This window comes from Synchiropus splendidus, chromosome 6, assembly GCF_027744825.2.
Source record: "Synchiropus splendidus isolate RoL2022-P1 chromosome 6, RoL_Sspl_1.0, whole genome shotgun sequence".
In the NCBI taxonomy this organism is placed as follows: Eukaryota; Metazoa; Chordata; class Actinopteri; order Syngnathiformes; family Callionymidae; genus Synchiropus; species Synchiropus splendidus.
In genome coordinates this window covers 17107319-17123748 of record NC_071339.1, presented here as the reverse complement: position 1 = coordinate 17123748, position 16430 = coordinate 17107319, and the positions used below count along the sequence as shown (strand labels likewise).

The following is a 16430-nucleotide window of genomic DNA, read 5'->3' as shown; positions in this document are numbered from 1 at the left end:
GACTCCCTCAGCAGCTACTGAAGGAGAAGCCATCCGTCCGGATTAAAGGCAGATCGTGGGGAGTGGTTTCCACACCTAAATTACACTCATCATAGTCAGGTTTTCAGGGTCGCCATAGCAACGACAATCTTGTAAACCACAGTTAACTTGCTATTAACCAGCGTGACGCTGTTGCTGAAGGGACAGGAGCGTGGGAGAAGGCAGCGGTATCTGCAGCCAGCAGATCCTCTCAGTGACTAAAGCAGCAGATAGCGTCAGTACAAGTGGCTCCAACGCTGATCCAGTCAAGGCCATTCGTTCCCAGCGAGCCCAACGTGGAGAATTTCTGAGCTAATTTCATTTGCTCGGGCAGATGGCTCGGCCAAATGTGACGAGCCGGAAAGGTTGTTATCTCTGTTGGGACAGAGCAAAATGTAATAAATGAACAATATTGGTGAGAGACGGGCAGAAGTCAAGCTCAGCGAGAGCCGGGGAGTTATCGGAGGCACCGGGCTGAGAGGCGTGACACTCAGTGGAGCAGAGTATATACATATATGGTGATGACAGACGAGTCGAGCGACACACATTTTCAAAAGACCATTGCAAACATTGTTCCACTGTGAGCCGACAAGACTCGTGCAGTCATGAGAAAAGGCCACGAGGTGAACTCTCTGAGGAGTTGGGCTGTCTGTCGGTAGGTCAGCCATCACATGCTGCAGGACATAAACGCACACTGACTCACAGGATTGGACGATCCCAGACGAGCAAAACACACTTTTTTTTTTCTATCTGGCAGCAACATTCATTTCACTTTGCAAAGATGTGTGGCAGAAAAAGGCTTGTAAACATCGACTCGCAGCCCAACATCTCAACAGTGTTGATTTTCAACAGAAGGGACAAGGAAGAAAAAGATTCATGACTGCATGTTCCACAAACACTCCACCAAAGCGCCACAGCTACATCAAGCTTGTCCCACCCAGAGCATTTACCATAGCTACAGCAGTTCCCCAACTGGGGCATTTCAGGCATTTAAAGAGAGTAATAAACCAGCGAATGGGCCAATCCATAGGCCACATCCTGTTCTTCATTTGATCTCTCCTCCTCACCATCCATGGTGTCAAGCTTCAGATGGCTTGGTGCCAGTATCGAAGGTTAAGATGTGAAGTTAAAGAGTTAAAAGTCGACCAGATCCACTTTGCATTTCATCCTTTGACTTCCTGCCTGAATAAACAACTGATCTCCAGATTGACAAAGTTTCCAGGAGGCAAGTCAGAACGGCCGTGTGGTGTGTAAAAGGTGCACAAATGATGTGAGTGTCACGCCATTTTTGGACGCATCACAGGCGTTTCTAGCGGGAGCTCTAGCCAGAAATTATCAGCCGTGGCGTCACTGTACTTCCATAATGCATTGTTTTCCGAATGCAAAGCCCTGTGCCAGCAGCAAACCAAGAGATGGTTCTGGAATTGGATACAGGCCAGAGCGTCCCGTATTCTAATGCCATGCATCGCCCAGAAATCTTCCAAACTTTTTAGTATTTCGAGTATTTTGACTCGAAAGGAATCCAAAGGAATCTGAGTCATCGACCGAGGAGCCGCTAAAACCATTCGCCTCAACTCCTTACATTGTTTGTAGATGCAACACCTGACGTCGAGCTGGACCTCGCACCATCACTTATGAGGTATATTGTGACAAAGGAACCTACCTCTGACCCACTCATCAAGCCTGAGACTAGATTATAGCAGGTGACAACAAAGGCGGAAGAATCTTGTTGCCCTGAAACAAGATTTGAAACATCAACTCTACGTTGGACGAAGCAGGGATGGGTGCAGGAGAATCACCCTCAGTGATGCCAGCCACAGGACCACATGTGTCCAGGGGTGGCACCAAGTGCAGGAGTAGCGGCCCGACAGCATCACTCAGGGAGGGTGTGACCGAGTGGTTTCAAAGCAGCTGTAACTTCTGAGTCTTTTGAGAGAACATTTTCTACTTTCACGGTTGAAATCCATCCTCCCTCTCCCCGTCTCTCTTATCACCCCCCCCACCTTGATAACAGACACTATTCTCTTATCCTCTTTGATCGCGCTGAGCTCAGGCTCATGTAGTGGAACTGGCAGAGGGATTATGGAGTGAAATAGAGAGAAGCAACTAAAGCCATCCTCCAATCCTCCTTTACAACAAAACATTTAGTATACACTGAGGGTTTTCACCTCCACTGACCAAGCGAGCGCTTCACTTCAATTACAGCTTGGCCAACACCTTAACTTGTTCAAGTCATTAAGGCTTTATAAAGAGATGACTAGGAAGGCTTGTGTCCAGTGTCTTCTAGGAAACAAAATGGTGTTTAATGCGTAATTCTGAACTTGTCTTCACCTACTGATATACAAACAGGATGTGAGTGTCATGATTCTGCTTTTATTTCTGTTACAGACTCTTGTTGCATTCTTTCTCCCGGTTCGGTGAGGCTATTGGTTTGGACTCATTTTGTTGTGGACTCTTCCCAGTTTTGGTGACGCGCTGGATTTGTTTTCGGTTTTCTTCTCCCGGTTCGGTGACGTCTTTTGTTATATATTTTTGTATCTTGTGATTAAATTATTGTATTGACTCGCTCCTGCCCCCTGTGACTTGGGTCCTGCCCCGCGTCTAGAACCATGACAGTTAGGACATCAGGTCTGACAGGACAACAGTTATTACTACACTCAATCATTGGGGTGGATTCACCTTCTGCTGATCAGGAGGATGTGAAACATTAAGATGGTACCGCAAGTCTAAAAATGTCTGTTTTAAGAAATCACAAGGATTTTCAAAACAGAGTCCAAATATGACCTCCATCATCGTCCTCAACATCCGTGTATTTGCTGATGGTAGCACCTCCACTACATTAGCAGGTTATTTGTACTACTGGAAGCAACCAACACAGACCACAGTCGGTTCCAACCCATGACAACAGATCACACTCGACTAAATGTTGCATTACTGTTGAATGACATTGTCAAGTGTTTGTGAGTGTCCCTCATCAGTCTGCAGCTGACTTTTAGCTAGCTGGGTGTCCTGGGACACCCTTTTTAAGCAGGACGCCTTAATAGCCCCTCCATGGTAACATCTCTGTAGGAGCCGAAATGCAGTTCTTTGACTTTGGTTTAAAAAGATTAATAAATAATTTAAGTTAGAAGAAGTTTATTATTTCGGAAGGAGAGGAGGTTTGTTAGTTGAACGGTTTGAGGTGGATGGGAGTTTTGAGTTTCCGCACCTTAAGTCACCTTGGGGCTTCCGTAAGGGCAGTGATGCTGGCAGTCAGGAAAAAGTCTGAGTGGAGCCCCACGTTTTTGTTTTTTTTTTACATCTCTCTCTCTCGCTCTCTCTCTCTGAATAACTTTCGATACGTTGTTGTTTGGATGCTATGGATGATTCGATGCCCTTTTTTGTATTGCTTTTTTACTGTTTGGCACCAAGCAAACTGTTGAAACCTTTATGAGGATTTATTCAACAACGCAACAGGAATATTGAGAGCATCAAGCCGAGCTTCTGTGGATACCTTCAATCTATGAATTTGATTTTTAAAAACGGTTTGACACCAAGGGCTTCTTAGCGGACACTTAACCGCCTCCATGTTCTTTTCTCAGGTCACATCACGTCAAGCGACAAGAGTCGCATTTCACCTGTCAGTATTCAGTGACTGTAAGACACTGGAACACACTGGCAGTGGAAGACCGCTGCCGATAGGTGGACTATTTGATGTCTCTTGAATATATTCCTGGGAAGATAGCATATCCACCTTAAGGTATGGCAACAAATACTTACAACCTCACTGTGCTACGCATGTCTACGCATGTCAGCTCTCATCAAACCAAGCACTTAACTGTGCTGGTGGACCTTTTAAAAGGAGAAAAAGTGAAAAGGAAAACAAAGCTTTGGCTTGGACACAGTCCATCTTCAGTCTTGAGGACTCTGAGGGGAAGAAAGAGCTGAGCCAAAAGACAAACTCTCCACTGGCCGGTGGCTTTGAAAGTTTTCTGTCTGTGTATTTAATGTCGCAACTCCTGTGATTTGACGAAAATTAATTTGAGTGACTTGTCTGCGTCTGCAAGATAAATCCAGGTTTACATTATTGACTGGTGTAATCCCACATCATTAATCTGTCTGTCGAAACAAGGCAGACACACTTTTGAAAATATCTGTGAAGAGTCATCAAAGTGCATCTCAGTCATGAACATTCCATTCGGCATCGTCTGATCGATTCCTCTGAACTTCAGCTAACCACCGTTGAGTTTCAGTGTCCGGGACAGTTCATCTGATTTGCTCTGTGAACCTGCTCCACTCTGCCTGAAACATAAATCTCACAAACACATTGTTACTGGCAAGTTTTCTTTTCTTCATCCCCACAGAAACTATTTCTGCAGAGATGTGTGGTTTCCTGCCTCCACACGGAGATTAGCTTCATCCCTTTGGACAAGAGATTTATGAGACACCAAATGAATCTTTATTTCTCCCGCCCGAGCACGACCTTCCACGACAGATTAAAAAGCTAGCGCCTCACGGCAAAACTTCCATGTGGGAACTTATTCTGCAACGCCAAATGGCGTTCATCTCAGAAAATTCCCTCAGAATGTCAAGGCATTGCACAGTTTTTCCAAGGTGGACACATGACTGCGATCACCGGATAGACAGTAAACTACTCAGCCTTTTGCCATCGCCATTCGGCAGGTAGGTCAAGCACGTGGCGTGGGGAGCGTCAGATGCCAGACAACACAGGACGTGTGTCTACATGGTAGGTACCAACGGTTGTCATGTTTAGAGGTCAGAGTCTGAATCTATCCACCAAAGAATCTATGTTCAAATACATAAATGTATGTTTCCTTTGACACACGTAAGATATGGTTTCCTACTGTGAATCACTGGTCTCAAGCGACCTCCGTGGTCCAGGTGAAGTGATGGCATGAGGTGCTGGCTCTCATGGATGGGCAGTGTGTGAAGCCTGCAGGGGGCTGATAACTTGTTGAGGAATGATCAACAGGAACAGTATGGGAGGCAGTGTTTGGACAAATGTTCCTTTCGCTAATGTGCAGCAGGAAACGGATTGTGAATCTAACAAAGGATGTAGTTGTTTTGTTTACGAGAAAGTAATGTTTGTGGCCCCAAAATCCTCCCCTTGGTTCTGAGGTTCTGTTCATCACACGGTCTCATCATCATTCCCAAAATGGATATCTTATGCAAACACACTCCGTTGCGGGCGTTCGCATTGGCGCTCCATCTCCATCGTTGTTTTCTGCTCCATCATTTGGTGCTTCGTCTTCATACACGGCTCACTGAGACGGCAGTCGGTTATTGAGCTACATACACCGTGAGCCTCCGCCCTCCGACACAGCGCAGCCTTCACCTCCTCTTTTTATTGTCTCACTTATTGCTTTATAATAAACCTTTCAGGGCTTTCATTAGGCGGAGAATCCTCAGAGCTGCATTGTCTTCACAGTACAAACAGTTTCTACAACCAGCAGAGATCAGGTGGACAAAACATGTTTTCACTTGGGACAGCAGTGGAGCGCTTCATTCGCCTACCTTTGCCTCTGGTTACCAAGTTTCTCTACAGAATCAGAAGTTCATGACTTCAAACGGTACTTAAAACAGCATCTGCTGGAGGAGCAAAGGTTCTACTCTGTGTCTCTCCGGGATGACTGAGGATCTGTGGCCAAAACAGTAGTGTAACTGGATTAGTTTTATCACTGGATGAATCACAGAGGAAAAGTACTGGAAGAGTCAAAATGATGAGACAGTTACGGTGGAATTGGAGTCAATATTGTGAGTTTGTGTAGCTTTTTGTACTGCGTGTTTCAGAGGGGACTCTTTCGTGTCTTTGCTCTGCACCGTGCTAAGAAATCGACTCGGACAGTAATTGTGTTACACAACTGTGTGCGACTGAGGCTCCATTTGAAGGTTTCACCTCTCCAGTCTTCCCACTGCTGCGTTTACAGACTGCCTCTTTATGCAGGAATTATCGGGAAACGGTCGCCGGGGGGCAGGAAAAGCTTCAACACGTGGGACGGAAGGACACGGGTAGAATGCAGGAGGGGAAAGTGAATCAACCGATAAGATGCAAGAGGGAGCGATGAACGAGATACGGCAGGGAGGTGGAGGCACGAGGGCAGAGTCAGTCAAAGAGGGAACAAGTGAGAGTGTTTGTTGTTTTCGCCGAGCATTAGTCGTCGTCGTCAGATCCTATTATGAATGAGACAGTGTTGTTTCTTTCACCCACCACTAACCCACGGCGACATCCCCATCACACACACACACACACACTACTGGAGCCCTGGGGAACATGGTGAGGGGCATCGCCCCTCTTTACTCTCTCACACAAACCTCCACTGTGGGGTCAGACATAAAGATGTTAAGAGTCAGTGATGGAGTTTGATTTCTTCCACCATCAACTGCCACTGACAAGTGTTGCGTCCAGCCCCTCCTGAATCTCTCTGACCTCTGCCTTTCCTTCCGCTGTCTCTCCATCAATCTGATAACACAACTAAGCCCTATTAAAAAGGGCGGTTGTCGAGGTTAGCGCTCCATCACACGGTTTATTATTAACCCTCCTGCCATCAACCCATTCTCTATTTGATCTTCTGCTGTGCTGATGAATGAGATCCCTTCTTCCAGCTGATAAAGAGGCCTCCCGCACTGTTCCAGCACGCTGCTTTGTCTCTCCGCTGCAGCTCACGCAGGCCATTATCTTAGTATGCTCTTAAATTCCCTCTCGCCATGACGGATGAAAGACGCTCTCACATTCTCTCCATCACCCTCAGACACTGTTGTCAGTCTCAGTCTCAGCACGGGAAGAAGTGTTGATCAGACGTCTGTTACGCAACATTCCCAGAGCTATTGGAACATTTTAGGATAGTGAATCATTGATATTTCCGTCTACTACTGTAAATGAGTCGACACTAGGGATGGGCAATATGGACAGAAAACATGGACAGGAGGTCGCTGGTTTACCTCCTCAGGGGCAGATCCGACCAGTAACCACCTTAATTTGAGCAGCACGCCTTGTTTGTGAGCAGCAACAGTCAAGAAAGGTGTTTTTTACTAGTGGTTTGTAATGGACTCTGTAATCGACTGTGCAAGTCAAGATGATGTAACGTCCCTCCCGCAGCGCTTAAGATTTGACAGACCGTTGTTTTTCTCACAAGCAGCCCAGTAAAGGTTTAACATGTTCCGAACAAGGCAAGATGGGTCGATCCGCGAAGCCTTATCTACAGCAGAGATCAGAAACAGTTAGAAGAGATCGACTTGGTGTTTCTTCAGGCTTGTTTACACAATCGCCAGTTTCTACTCTGTTGAGTCTTCACTGAAGGGGTTATACTAGTGGGAAATAAAACATAAAACACTTTACATATGAACTCACTATCGTTCACACACTTTAGTGGAACACCATTTCTGAACATCTTCCTCTGATCTGAGGTCACAGACGTAGCTGAGTGACGACACATCCTCCACCGATGTCAGAAGTGACATCCCATCTCCAGCCGGCTCTGCCACATGAACGCCTCACGAGAACCAACCCAATTGACTTCAGGTCCAGACTGGAGCAGATCACTTCCACACAAAGCGGCCATCACAAAAGGTGCCAGCTCCATCACAACCAACAGACTCAGCTCCTTCTGCCTCCAGGACATCAAATACATGACAAGAAGTCTGAGTCAATACTGTGTATACTGTTGTGTGTCATCATGTTTGTCACTCCCAGCTCGATGAGATGGACTGTGCAAAGTAGGTACCACTAGGGATGGATGATAACTTAACATACATAATATCCCGCCAAACACAGTCTCCACGATGACAATTCTGCATCTCACAATAAATCCGACAAACCCACGGCTCACTCACTGCATTGGACTTGCACACGTGAACACGTGATGAGACCGTGACGGCGCCACCACCGTGGTGAAAATAGTTGGATATTGGACGGAGCTCCGCTCCGGTATTGGCGGCAGCGTCCTATTCCGCGTCCCCATTAGGGTTCACTGATCACACACCTTACCTGATGCTAGGTGCATTGTTGATGCCACTTCCTGAGCCAATCAGAGGCCAGGATACGGAACAGTGAGCACGACAACTCTTTCAGCTCTAGCTCATCAATTCTGTTGTCGGATACAACGAAAGTAAGGTGATTGGATGGTGACTTTTACGTGACAAAGTGACCTCTCTTCACTTCGTATTCAACACTCAACTACAGTATGAATTCAGACTTCTCCGAGGCTCTTTAAGGCAGTCAACAAGTCGCGGTGTGCTCTCCATTCTGGGGTTGGAAAAAAAAAAACACTATCTCACCCTCACAGGGACGGCAAACTCTGGTGACTGAGAAGCTCCACTGAAGCACGCAGCTTCCGCACTTTGCTGAAGGGCAGCCAGGGAACTTCATTAGCAGAGACGATAATGACAGTCTTTCTCATCAACACTGTGGTGAAGAGCCAGCTATTAAAACGTGGGAGCGGCACAATTAAACAGCAATTCAAGGACCAGACGGTGGTTATATTGGACAGCCGGGTCAGCATGGCTTCGCAGCGCAGATGGAGTCGCATGGCTTGAACCTGTGCTTCCAAATTCTTTTTGGCCACTCCCCTCGGCAGATGCTGACAATATCTTTGTTTTCTTTTATTTTGGGAGTCATTTTATTAAATGAAACGCATATTTTTTTTTTTTAACGAAGAAACATTTTGGCACATTGTGTATTAATATTTGTGCGTGAAAAAACGAAAATACACAAAAAACTGGTCACTTTCTCCGGATGTTTTCAGTTCACTGAAGGGTCATTTTCATAACACATATCTGCTGTTTCAGTGGGAGGAAAGCAGAGTGGTCGAAGGTCACCACACAAACTCGCACAGATAGGAGCCAGGTTCATCTTCTCAAGCTCTTGTGACCTTGAGGCTAGAGCGTGTCAGAAATTGACTCGACTCTGTTGATGTGAACTTCATCTGACTTCATCGTATTGATTTATGTTAAACACGTTATCATAGAATTGTATCTCATTATATCTGGGGAGCTACACCAACTGTGAGGACCAAGGGCAGGACTGCTCAGACTAAGAGGTAACAAAGGGAGGAGGTCCTGCTTAGATGGCGAGCTTCATCAGTAAATCTCAGAAAATGTTTTCTGCCCACAACTCATGACGATGTTTTCCAAAGTTGTGTGGTTAAGACAGAGAGTCACAGAAGATGGAGAAATAGACTCCCAAACGGAGGAACACACTTCCATATTTTGTTTGTTCATCTTCAAAGCACAACGGACTTCATGCGATTCAATAACAGAGTGTAGCTCTGTGTACCGTGTTCCTGCAGTGCTATATAGAGCCTAGTAGAGCTTACAACAACAGTATCGTGGGCGCTCCCTGGCAGCAATGTTCATTCATTCATTCATGAACAGAGAATCAAACCGGCAACTTAACCATGACAGCATCAGGTGGCCACCCTGAGTTCTGTTGCAGTGATGTCACTGTGTGTGTACAAGCGAGTTCCGAACACACTACTGCCACCAACTGTTCGGTCATTGCTATCAGTGATAGTTTCAATGACAAGTTTCACAGCTTAAAAATGGCGCCAAATAGCACAGCTAAATATCTATGAGCGATACTGAGAGAAACCCTCAACTCCTCATGACACAAACTTGAATGTCAAAAAAGTTGTACCCTAACGGTCTTTAATTTCACGGACCATAAGTTTTGCTAAACAAACGCTGCCATGAGAAGAAATAGGCGTCTTCATCAAGGGAATTCAACCATCACCTCCCCAGATCACGCTCACACGTCTGAGGGATGGATTCAAGTGTCAAATAATATGCTCATGTCAGAGAAGTCAGATGAAGACGGTGTTCCTCCTCTTCATCTCCAACATTGTGGGTACGATCCCTCACTCTCCTCCCGTCCAAACCATCTTGTCTCCAGGCTTCTCCACGTGTCCCTCTGACAGACTCGTCCCTTCTAGTCACTCCTAACTCCTATCTTCATCTCTGACTCTTTTAACTCTGACTACTGAGTCTCTACACTGCCTCTTGCTGCTGCTCTGATGTCACAGTTGTCTCCTCACTGCCCGCACTCTCCTCATCACCACCTTCATCAAACTCTGGACAACCATAGGTCGATGAAAAAGGGGAAGCTGAAACCGTCAGAGTAGAGAAAGTCAAGATTCCGGGTCAGCAGTGTGTGTGTAAAGGTTAAATCTGATGACATGGAACCACCACCACCATCACCAACTCATTCAACCACATTCATGAGATGCTCAGCAAACATTATGACGCGCTTGGAGGATCTACAACAGTCCAACATCTTCAGCACAGGGTGGATTTGCAGGACGTGCAGGTAAACATACAAGTGAGGAGTGGTTAAGGATGAAGAGATGACAGACGCCACACTGACTCATTCAGGTGAAGCGCTGCTGCACCTCCACTGACGTTCTTCACCCACTACAGCGGACGATCCGTTCCACGTGAGATGCTCGAATAAGACGAATGTTCAACAGCAAGTGTGTAAAGGTCAAGGCTAACCACACGCACGGAGCTTCACCATCATCAGCTCATTCACCCGTCCAATTGTCAGCACCTCTGTTGCTCACGAGTGACTTTCAGAGCTGCGCAGTTGCATTAGTGCGCACATCCATTCACGCGTAGAAGCTGACCAACATCATCACCGTCTGCGTGGCACGCGCGCGCACACACCCACGAACATCTGTAGCCTCCAGGAACAAAACACGCAGTGTCACGTGCACGGAGAGAGCCGGACAACTCTGGATTTGCGTGCGATGAGCGGCAACACAACAACAGCCGCGAGCGCGCGCAGGTGAACACAAACACACACACTCCCACCTTCATCTTGCATCCGCTGCAGACAGAAAGTCAGGTTTATCCGCCAGCCCGGCATGACGATGATGACGGAGGCGGCGGTGGGGATGAAGGTCCGGGTGGCCAGTAGATCCAGTCCACGACTAGAGCGCGAAACCGCCTGCTGTTCTCGAGCTGCTGCCGCTCCGGTGAGGACCCGCGCGCGGACAGTCGGTGTGACAGTCGGTCCCGCTGCGGCACCGTGGGTCTCTCTCTCCCCCCCGACTCTCTCTCCTCCTCACCCCTCGCTGTGCCATTCATACTTTCCTGCCTCACTCCAGCCGCAGTCCGCCGCTCTGCTGCCAGAGGCGCCAACTTTGCTTTGCGCAGCCGGGTTCACCTGGCGCAGGTGCGGCGCTCAGCGAAATCAAACTTTTCACTCTCGTCCTCGAAAGTGTTGGCGGACTCGGAGTGATTTGGGTTCCTGTCACAGATCAGTCGACTCCTTTTCTTGGGTCAAAATGAACACCTCCTCAAACACACACACAGAAAGTTGCGAAATGCTTGTTTAAAAAAAATACTCAAGCACTTTCATTCAACCATTTAAGAGGTAGAATCCATCTGTCTTTCCTCTCTCTAGAATACCGAAGTCACCACTCCAGTTTGTCCTGGGTCTGCCCCGGGCCTCCACCCAGGTTACCTCACTTGGATGGTATCCAGTCTCTGAATTCCATATCAGGGAGCAGCGGTTGTACTCTGAGTCTCTCCCGGATGACTCACCTTTCTCACCGTAACTAGGCACCTCACGCCTGTCACCTCACACATAGATTCTACAGGTTCAAATAGAAAGCGTCTTCCTGTTAAGCACAGTCGATGAAGCACTGCCATCTTGTGGTTGGAGGCTTACACTTCTATGGTTCCTATTTCTACCACACATTTCCAACACACATTTCGAGCATGAGCGGCCTTTAGTTAGACTCGGAGTGAAGAGACTCAAAGTTGATCTGCTTTGTTTCTTTTTTTGTCACCTGGTTTCCAGCAAGATGTTTGTCCAGCTGGTGATGGATGCTGTGGACCAGAAGTCGATGTTGAAGCTCAGAAGATGACACACGCCGCTGTCATTCTCACCACTTGACATCCATCTCGATGTCACTGGACCATGGAGGATTCAGACCAACACTTTAGATCCACAAACACTCTTTGAACTATCATTCACTTCAGACGTCATAACTGCTCCAGCTTCCATCCACTTGAGCTCACACAACAGCAAACACTATTCTTACCGCGATTGCTTCGCTGATTGTTTTTTAAATTGCCTGTGTGTTGAGGAGCAATCACTGAGGATGAGTTGGCAACGTAGGAGGCGACAAGGTTTGCGTCACCGTGTGAAGAAGGCTGGATGCTACATCTTATTGAGATGAGGACATCACCGAACAGCAAGTCAGTTTTATTCCTTTATCAGAATAACTGGGGCTGGATCCCAGCTACCTCTGGTGAGAGGCAGGGCACACCATGAACACAGTACAACACCTGTTTGTATTGCTATCCTTGTGGGGACATTGTGACTTTTCTCATTGTCTGAACCCTTTCCCCAGCCTCTCAGCTGAAACCTAACCATCCAAAACCAATGGGTAACCTTAACTCTGAACCACACGTACACCCAATAATAATGATCCTGATGACATTTTCATACCCTAGTTGAGGCCTCGACCTGTGGGGACCAGCAAAAATGTCCCCTAAAGGCAAATTGTCCTCTCAGGTGCGTGTGTTTTCTACTGTTCTTTGGCAGTATGAGGACACCAGAGTGCCGGAGGAAACAAGTTCAGGGAGAACAGCTTCACCAGAAAAGGTCTGGTTAACTCTAACTGGTTCTCAGCCCATCTTGCAGTGAGACTGACACGACTCCACTATTCCACTGTCTTTAACCTGATGAGAATCTTTTGTCTGCAGCAGCAGATATGGTCAATAATCTGCCGCGTTTGTATTCTAAATTAAGTCTTTCTGTGTGGTTTCTGACTATATTCTGATTTTTCTGACGATTACAAATGACCATTCTCTGTTATTATACATTCAAAAATATTGTATCTTTGCCAGCTGTTGCAGCTAAATATAAAAAAGATCTTTAAATTTAGTTGCAAATATACGTCATAATTCACCTCATTATACGTTTTTTAAAAATAAATTTTTTATCTTAAATCAAATGAAGATTTAGGTTTTCATTTTCAATACATTTTCATATTTTTATGTATATTATATATTATATTTCTATATTATATTAATTTAAAAATTATTTTACTGAGCTCTGTCTTGTAGTGACGCCCTTTAAGAACCCCCAAGAACTGAACCACGCAAATGACCAACACTCGTGGCCCAAAGGACAGTTTGTTTTGTCGAAATGAACCGCTTGGGGTCAGCAAAAGAGTTGGCATATTTTTAAAGTTCTCTGGGTTTGACGCACGAATGTGCGTTTGTTAGAGAAGCCCGCCCTCTAGTGCTCAAAATGTGTAGTTTTAGAGAACCGTGTATGGCTTCAGAAATCAGAACCGTCTCACGCGCCCTCTCGCGCCTTCATCTTGAGGGAAAGACGTGATGTAGTGAGGAGCCGGCACCCAACATCAACACAATAAAGAAACACGGATGAGAACAGACGGTTCCATCACAGCACGAAACCTGCTGACTCCAACAAACACACCGAACAAGTGACGAGCGTGCGCATCAGCAGGATGTCGGAGAGACCGCCTGCGGAAATGCTGCGTGGGCAGAAATGGTTTGCAGAAGAAAGGGACGCAGGTGTGTCATTTAAAAAGTGCGCGTTCAACCAGAGAGAAAGAAAACAGGCGCCAACATCTTGTTGGACGGGAGTGGCTCACAAAGCTCTCTGCGTGGAACGTTCCCTCTCAAGCAGTTTGAGATGACTGTCTTTCTTGTCCGCTTAGAAGATAAATATGCAAGAACCACCATCACCGAGGACCTCAAATGGTAGTCAACCACCAGGTCCCTCATCAGGAAGGCCCAGCAGAGAATGTTCTTCCTGAGGCAGCTACGAAAACTACGAGTCCCCGAAGTTGCTGGTGGAGTTCTACACAGCCATCCTCCAGTCCATCCTCACCTCCTCTCTCACTGTCTGGTACAACAGCGCCACCCCCAGGGACAAGAGCAGACTGCAGCGCATCGTACGTTCTGCTGAGAAGGTGATCGGTTGCAGCCTGCCACCTCTTCAGGACCTGCATGTCTCCAGGACCCAGAGACGTGCAGGTCGGATCAGAGCCGACCCTTCTCACCCTGGTCATGGACTGTTTGTTCCTCTTCCCTCTGGTCCATCCAGACCAGAACCTCCCGTCACAGGAACAGCTTCTTCCCCTCAGCCATCAGACTGTTGAATTTGAGATCATCCTTTGTTATTTTATTTTATTTCGAAGCTTTATTATATGATAATAATAATAATAAATGTTCTCCGATGACGTCATCAGCAGCATTAAAAGCATACGCTTTTAAATATTTGCATGCAACACTGAGACGTGCCATGTTTGAGGCTGTAACTTTCTGTTTAAGGAAGGAAATATGTAAATAAAGGTGAGAGTGTCTGTCACTTACATATTTCTGTTTTTGCACTAACAACTTTTGTAACGGTAAATTTCTCCTTTGTGAGCTCAGTAAAGTCTGTCTTATCTTATCTCCTTTCCCCAGACTGCACCAGTGGATGAGTGTGTACTGGCAGCCATGCGCTGGGGTTTGGTCCCGTCCTGGTTCAAGGAGGACAATCCAAACAAGATGCAGTACAGCACCAGCAACTGTCGCAGTGAGAACATTCTGGAGAAGAAGTCTTACAAGGTGACAGACAACACTGTCCATTTAGCAGCCAGCAAGTCGGGTAGAGAAAGACGGAGTGACTGTTCGACTTCCGCACAAACATCTTATTTGTCCAAATTTACATTATTTACTTAAATAAACCAGTAACTATACTTATTTCAGAAAGTATGACTTAAAAGATTATAACATGTATACGTGTATTGGATTCATATTCATACATTCATGAGGATGTTTACATTATATTTAACTTCAATATTTTGTTGCCAAACACACGTGTTTCACTCACTCATATTCACTCATTACGAATTATATATATATATATATATATATATATATATATATATATATATATATATATATATATTCATCGCTCCGCAACTCCTATACCGCCCTCCCTCGAGCTGCACTGGGACTCTCTGACCACTTGATGGTTCATCTTGTTCCTACATACAAGCAGAAGCTGAAGCTGGCAAAGCCTGTTGTGAGGAGCATGAAGATCTGGACAAGTGAAGCTAAACAGGAGCTGCAGTCTTGCATGGAGACCACAGACTGGGAGGTGTTCAGGGCTGCGACCAATAATCTGGATGAGTATACAGACACTGTGACTTCATGGATCAGCTACTGTGAAGAGTGCATAGTTCCAACGCGCACCAAGGTGAGTTATGCAAATGACAAACCTTGGTTCACAACTAAACTCAGCCAGATTAGACGGGAGAAGGAGGCAGCTCGCAAGAGTGGGGACAGGAACTGCTACAAAGAGCTGAAGTATCGGTTTCAGAGGGAGCTGAAGAAAGCTAAGGCCGCATACTCTGACAAACTCACGCAGCAGTTCTCAGCCAATGACTCGGCTGCGGTGTGGAGAGGGCTCAAGGTGGTCACTAACTACAAGCCACGTGCCCCCCACAGTCTGAACAACCTCACTCTTGCACAGGACCTGAACAACTTTTATTGTCGCTTTGAGCAGCCATTTTGCCCCAGCACCTCTGTGGTCTCTCCAGCCCCATGTTCCACTTTACAACAAAGGACTGTGCTGTCTCTTAGTGACACAACTAAGACCAACGATGTCACTGAGACAGCAAAGATCACAGTCACTTTTGATGAGCCACCCCCTCACCTCCCCCCTCTTTCTCTTGACATCATGGAGCAAGACGTGCGCACTCAGTTCAGGAGGCTGAACCTTCGGAAGGCGGCAGGTCCGGACAGAGTTTCCCCTGCCATCCTGAATCATTGTGCTGCTGAGCTGGCTCCAGTGTTCACGGACATCTTCAATGCTTCCTTGGTGTCCTGTCATGTTCCTGCCTGCTTTAAGTCCTCCACTATCATCCCTGTTCCCAAGAAGGCCAGGATCACTGGACTGAATGACTACAGACCGGTGGCACTGACGTCTGTGGTCATGAAGTCCTTTGAGCGCCTGGTTCTCTCTCACCTGAAGTCCATCACTGCTTCTCACCTGGACTCATTGCAGTTTGCCTACAGAGCCAACAGATCTGTGGACGATGCAGTGAACCAGGCCCTTCATTTCGTTCTGGAGCATCTGGACTCCCCAGGAACCTATGCCAGGATCCTGTTTGTGGACTTCAGCTCTGCCTTTAATACAATTCTTCCAACTATGCTTGAAGACAAGCTTCGCCAGCTGGACGTGCCTGACTCCCTCTGCAGATGGATTACAGACTTCCTGACCAGCCGAAGTCAGCATGTGCGGCTGGGGACGACTGTCTCCGACACTCGGACCCTCAACATTGGGTCTCCTCAGGGCTGTGTTCTCTCTCCATGGCTCTTCTCCCTGTACACTAACTGCTGCACCTCCAGCCACGAGTCCGTGAAGCTGATCAAGTTTGCGGACG

At 46.7% G+C, this 16430-nt stretch overlaps 1 protein-coding gene across 2 annotated transcripts in view; it reads right to left on the bottom strand.

Moving 5' to 3' along the window:
- Window positions 1-11057, bottom strand: part of grip2b (glutamate receptor interacting protein 2b) — a 128102-nt gene extending 117045 nt beyond the window's left edge. For both annotated transcript variants that reach the window (XM_053868719.1, XM_053868722.1), the window contains exon 1: window positions 10822-11057. In XM_053868719.1, the coding sequence (XP_053724694.1) occupies window positions 10822-10876 (55 nt within the window). In that variant the 5' untranslated portion in view covers window positions 10877-11057. The remainder of the gene's footprint in view (window positions 1-10821) is intronic.
- Between the last annotated feature and the right edge of the window lie 5373 nt (window positions 11058-16430).